This window comes from Coffea arabica, chromosome 7c (assembly GCF_036785885.1).
Source record: "Coffea arabica cultivar ET-39 chromosome 7c, Coffea Arabica ET-39 HiFi, whole genome shotgun sequence".
In the NCBI taxonomy this organism is placed as follows: Eukaryota; Viridiplantae; Streptophyta; class Magnoliopsida; order Gentianales; family Rubiaceae; genus Coffea; species Coffea arabica.
Genome location: NC_092322.1, coordinates 1,771,740 through 1,777,850, shown reverse-complemented (window position 1 = coordinate 1,777,850; position 6,111 = coordinate 1,771,740). Strand labels below are relative to the sequence as shown.

General features: G+C 34.5%; 1 protein-coding gene across 1 annotated transcript; it reads right to left on the bottom strand.

The window, feature by feature from the left end:
• Positions 1-308: 308 nt before the first annotated feature.
• Positions 309-2,976, bottom strand: LOC113698132 (uncharacterized protein At3g28850). The gene has a single exon (XM_027217840.2). The coding sequence runs from the start codon at positions 1,981-1,983 to the stop codon at positions 655-657; it is 1,329 nt and encodes a 442-aa protein (XP_027073641.2). The 5' UTR covers positions 1,984-2,976; the 3' UTR covers positions 309-654.
• Positions 2,977-6,111: the final 3,135 nt, after the last annotated feature.

Genomic DNA, 6,111 nt, shown 5'->3' with positions numbered 1-6,111 from the left:
TGGTTCAGTCCCCTCCGGATTATTCCTATGCCTCATTAGATTCGCTCCCTTCCCCTTAGTGTAGAATAGATTAGGTTATACAACAATTGTCGTCTCAAAAAAAAAAACAAAAGATATAAAAAAACACCCACAATTTAGTTACTCTCCACAAGCAACTAGAGGAGAGTTTGCCCAATCCTAAAATAACAAGGACAACTAACTTTGGTTGCACACTCAAGAATTGGGCTTATAAAAAAGAAAAAGAAAAAGAAAAAAGGGAGCATACATGCATCAAACTCCATCATTGCAAATTATAAAAAAAAAAAAAAAAAAAAAAAAAGTGTATACTTTTACTTATCGTGAGAAGGAATAAGGAGTGGAACAAGAAAAAGTATACAGCCCTCCTCATCTTACCTGGCATTTCCCACACCCACAAGACAACAGATATGATGATGCGTTGTTGGGGAAGTATTCCTCAGTGCTGACACAAACTGGATTTAGAGAACAACCTACCTACAATTCACTTTTAACTGTGCTCATTCATAATCGCCTCTTCATATTCTCAAATCTCCTCACTGTACAATAAACACTCACAAGTAGTATTATAAAAAAATTCAAAAAAAAAAAAAATCAAGAAACCAAGATGCAAAATCTTTTTGCATAGATTAATCAAACTTAACCGCAGCAAATTGGACAGCGTGTAAGCCCATTTTCATTGCAATCGGGACATCTCTGAAATCCGTATTCAGCATCTTCGCATTCTTCTTCCTCATATTCACCTTCATAGTAAATTTTACAACTCCCGCAACACGTTTCGCAAGGAACAAATCTAATATCCCCGCATGCGTTGCAAACACCAGCATTGCCGCCGCCGCCACCATCATCCGCCCATTCACATCCTTCCACGGCCTTCTCAAGCTTTCCGTCCTCGTGCATTCGGCGTATCTCTTCCGCCCCACCGAGGAATCTGCTACCAATAAACACCTTAGGCAATGCACCTCCCTTACACCAACACTCTCCCAACAGCTCTTTCAATTCTTCCTTGAACCCGGAATGCATTGAAACATCCCTCTCGTCAAGCTTAACACCTAACCCTTTTAATATAATTCTAACATTACAGCAATCCTCGTACGTCTTCCTAACCCCTCTTAGGCTTGTGAAATACACAATTAACCTGTCTTTACCCCGTGGCGCGGCAGTCCAAGGGCTTCTTTCCTTGACATGATCAGCTGCTTCCAAGGGCTCATCTTTGCCGTCCAAAGCCTGCTCACCCATCAGCGGCTTGAGATGGAAGGGATTGGCCGGCGGGAGCTCCTCCAGTGATTTCCTAAAAGCAGATATCACTTCAGGATCGAATTCTGAGATTATTGACGTCTCATTGGAATTGGAGTCGCTACTATCGGCTGTGTCCAACCATGCCGGCTTCACCGCCGGCACTTCCCCGTCATCATGAACTCTCGGGGTGTGCTGATCGTCAACAAAGCATGGAAATTGATGGTTGGAACCCACGTGGAAAGAAAAGCTACGGAAATGATGATTGGCGGGCCTAAGAGGACTAGTGTCTTCCAGCCCTTCCATCAATTCCCAGGCATTGATAGTTTCCGGCTCCCCAGGAGGAGTTCTGATTGGCGTTCTGGGAGCAACTTTCGGGATTTTTTCGTCGATCATTTTCGACCAAGTTTTAGCTTCGATGACACCCACGGCGAACTCCTCTTTCCTTGATTTTACCGAATGATTGTCGTCATCTTTCTCTGAGACTGGGTTTATAACGGAGGATTCTTCTTCTCCTTCGTCTCCTTTTCTTTTGAAGGCGGGATGATTTGGATCTAACAAATCAAGCTTGAGAGAACCCAATGTAGAGGAGGTAAGAGCCACGAGATGATAGCTTTCGCCTTCCTTTTGAGGAGGGTGATAGGAGGCGTGCATTGAATAGCTCCGCCGCACTGGAGAATAAGGCTCCTGACATTTCCGGCATACCTTCTGCTTTGATGTTGCGCAGCCCATTATTCCAGCTATGTGTGTGTATATATATATATATATATATATATTTTATCAGGACACCACCACAATCCTGATTAATTCTAAAAGGAGTACTACTCTCCAATCAATCAAGAACTAGAATGTTAGGTGAAAGATATGATGCTAAATTTCATTGGAGATATACCCGGGGGGTTAGGAAATGGAGATCGGGGAATGGACTTAAAAGAACATACCCCAAATGAACGAGCTGGATCGATGGGAGGAGATTCCAAAGATTAAATGTGCAAAATCGAGGAATTGTTATTAGTATTATTATTAAACAAGCGGAACTGGGATAACGGCGCCTCTATCGGAAATATTAAGAAAGACGAAAAAGAAAGAAAAAAAAGAAAGAAACTACCGCCCGCTTGATTGAATGTAAGACTAGGAAAAATGAGACGCTGGGATCGATGAGATAATGGAAGGTTCTCAGGCTGTATGCAAGAGCAGAGCACCTAATTTACTGACAAATCCAACCCGAGAAGATCGCACAGGATAATTACAGATGAAAGTCGAGGTTGTTGTAACATATATATATATATATTACTGGATTAACCCTCTACAAGATTGGCAATTGTTTCCAATGAACATGGGGGATTAGAAGTAAAATGGACGAATAAGTAGGAAGAAGGAAAGGAAATTGCAGGTCAAGAGGGGATCGATGGCGATTGGCGAATAAAAAGAAAATAGAAGAAGAACAAGGAAGAGACCGTTTCAGCAGCTGCAGGTAATTGGTAATTGGAACTTCTGGCTTTTCAGGGCCCTCCTCCCTACTCCTCCCCTCTCTAGAAAGAATAATATCCCTAATGGCGACCACAGAAAAGTGGACAAATTCAAAAGACCCCTCTTCTCGCCGAGTTTCAAACGACTGCCGTGGAGCTTTGTGGACATTTAAACGCTTCCTTTTGGCTTTGGACTTGGATTGGAGAATGGAGATGGAATGTTACACTGTACCTATATGTTTTCCATTAAAAAAAATGCTTTTTTTTAATAAAAAAAAAGTTAAAAATAGTGCATTACATGAAACAGTGCTAGTTGTAGGGAATTAAAAAAAAAGAGGTGGGAACAGCGGAAGGTGGCAAATAGGAAAGAAGGAAGGGTAGTAGAATGCGGGCATTATTGCTTGAATGACTTTCCTCGCTTTGGCCCCTTCAAATCTCAATGCCAGTCCCCTGCGCCCACACGCCCCGCGACTCTGCCTTCCACTTTCTCCGTCTTCAAACCCAAAGATGGAGGTTAAATTCATCCGACGAAGTCATTGTACACGTAAGCCGTAAGGTGTGCATTTAACCCTCCATTTCAGACAAGTTATTATTAATAGAGTGTTTTGATTTGACTCGAAATAGCCACTACCGTGTCCCTTAAAAAGGTGAAAATAATTTGGAGTTTGGATTTATGTTTTTTTTTTCTCTAGCAAAGTCAAAGTTAGATTTAAAAAGTTAAAAAAAAAAGGACAAAAATAAATATGAATCGATTTATTTGTTTGACTACAAATGCACTAACCTTCTTGTCCATGATAAAATGACTGTATGTAGAGTCATATAATAGAATCGGAATCAAATTTTACTAACTTAACTTGATTTTATAAAATTATTATTTTAAAAGTGAATGAATAAAAATTTTATTATTTTATTGACTTGATTTTATAAAAAATATAAAATTATTATTTTAAGAGTGAAGGATAAAAAAAAATTATTTAACGGTGTGTAAAAAGATATTGAATCTTTTCTCCTTAGAAATTGTGGAACAAAATACATGAATCTATATCTATATGTATTGCTGAAGGGATTTTTAGCAGAAACCCTCTCAATGGTTTTTAAACTTCTCATTCTTTTTTCTAAATTTTTGTATTTATTTTAATACATAAAAAGTAGTGGGTTATAACCAACCCTATCACCAAACAAATTTAAAATTTAAAACATTCCCACTATCTACTTCATAAATCGTTTATAGTTTGTTATTTATATTTTAAATTTTTTTTAATCCTTAATTAAGGACAAATGCTCATCGTATACTATTTTAATACAATGTTACATTTTTATAATTAAGAAATATTTGTCACCACACTAACCCTATAATCACCCCTACAAATGAGTTTTGCAAATTACAATCACATTTTAAGAAAATCACAAATGTGAAATTAAATGTAAAGTTGAGGAGGTAAAGTGCATCTAAATGTAAAGTTAATGAGTTTACTATATTTAACCCTAAAAAAATCCCAAGAACGAAACAAGTAGTGGGCTATTACTAACCCTGTCACCAGTCAAATTTAAAATTTAAAACTTTCTCATAATCTACTTCATAAATCGTTTATAATTTGTTATTTATACTTTAAATCATTTTTACTCTTTAATTAAAAACAAATGCTCATTTACATGCTATTTTAATATAATTTTAATTTGAAAGCATATAACATGATCAAAAAACAGCAGAACCAATTAAGACTAGATTTTGACAAAAAAAATTAGGCATAGATGCTACTGGCACGTTGCTATAACTTGCGATACCAATTAGGACTATTTAGCTTCTTTTTTTTTTTTGCAAGGAGTTATGACACTGTAAAACTTATTTAGACAGACTTTTTCTTATCAGTGATTTGAGTATCAAGTTATAAAATATACTACAAATCCTATAATATCAGTCTGTTACAAAAAAATAATATTTTACTAGCATGTGGTATTTGCGTACGAAATTTCATAAGTAAATCAAATGTTTTTACTTGCACTCTATATAATTTGAATAGTTCTTTAACGAATATAATCATACTATGCAGAACCATCATTTTGTACAATTGGAGCTAACAAATTGTAAATCAATCACAATTTAGATTTTGCTCGATACCTGCGCAGTTGGTGAGTTCCATCAGTAACACTACATCAAACTTTTAATGTTGTTTCATACTCTTATCAACATATATTTCAAAAAATTGTAGGTTTGAAAATGATACATGTGCTTGAAAGTTAGTTACGTGGTTGAGGTCAAATAATTTTACAACATCACAAGCATTGTTGATAACAAATTCAAAGAGAATATGGATATCCAAATATACAATCATGCATTCAATAAACTTACTCTATTTAATTTAATTACTGCACAAATTTTTTAAATTTATAATCATAACCTATACTTTCTTTCATTCTTACTATGTTAAATATTTTCTAATACTTGCTTACATTCAGAGCATTAATATAGAAAATATATTCTATGAGTTATGCAAAAATTATGGACAACTATGTGAAGGTCATTTTTAAAAAATAATGTGTATGCATTGTAATATTGTGGTCGACACTGTTGTTAGATAATTAATTTCATGTACCTTTAATTTCAACAAATTTTTCTGTATTGCATATAATATTTTTTTTTTTGTTAAACAGGTACAATGTTAACATATAAATAAAAACTTTCAGTGGTAACATGCATCTTAATCTACAGAACAGACATGCATGATTCGTATTTGGTTGTGATACTTCTTATCTTAGAGAATTACAAAGAAATGTAGAATTTCTTGATATATGTTTATTTTTTATAATGCTATTTATAAACTATGTAAAAAAAACACTAATTTTGAATTTCGCACGTACTTAATTCTCATGACAATGGTGATAGGTTGTTCAACCAACGAATTAATTCATGCAAAGATCGTGCATTTTCATTTGTAGTAAACATTCCACAAAATTCAACAGAATTAATTAAATCATCAATTTTGCCTTTCGTACTAAAAGTTGATTGGTGTGAAAAGTGTTTGCACCTTCATGCAAGATTATCAAATCAAATGCATAATATTTGTAAGTATTTCATTTTAACAACATTTAATTACATTCATTTTTATTCATATATCATTCATTTTCTAATATAAATTTTTATTATTTTTTCAGGATCTATCTTCCCAAAAAAAAGGTAAATTTTGAATAATATACACATTCTATCATATTTCAAAATATTGTTAGACAGATATTATATTTTAATTGTATTAGTATAATTTTTTAATTTTTTTTAATTTACCATTTTATTTCATTTTTTTGAATAATATCAGCAACATGCGTAACACGGATATTCAAACTAGTTAGTGAAATCTCTTGGAAGGAAAGCTGTGAACGAAAGTGGTTCTGGTTC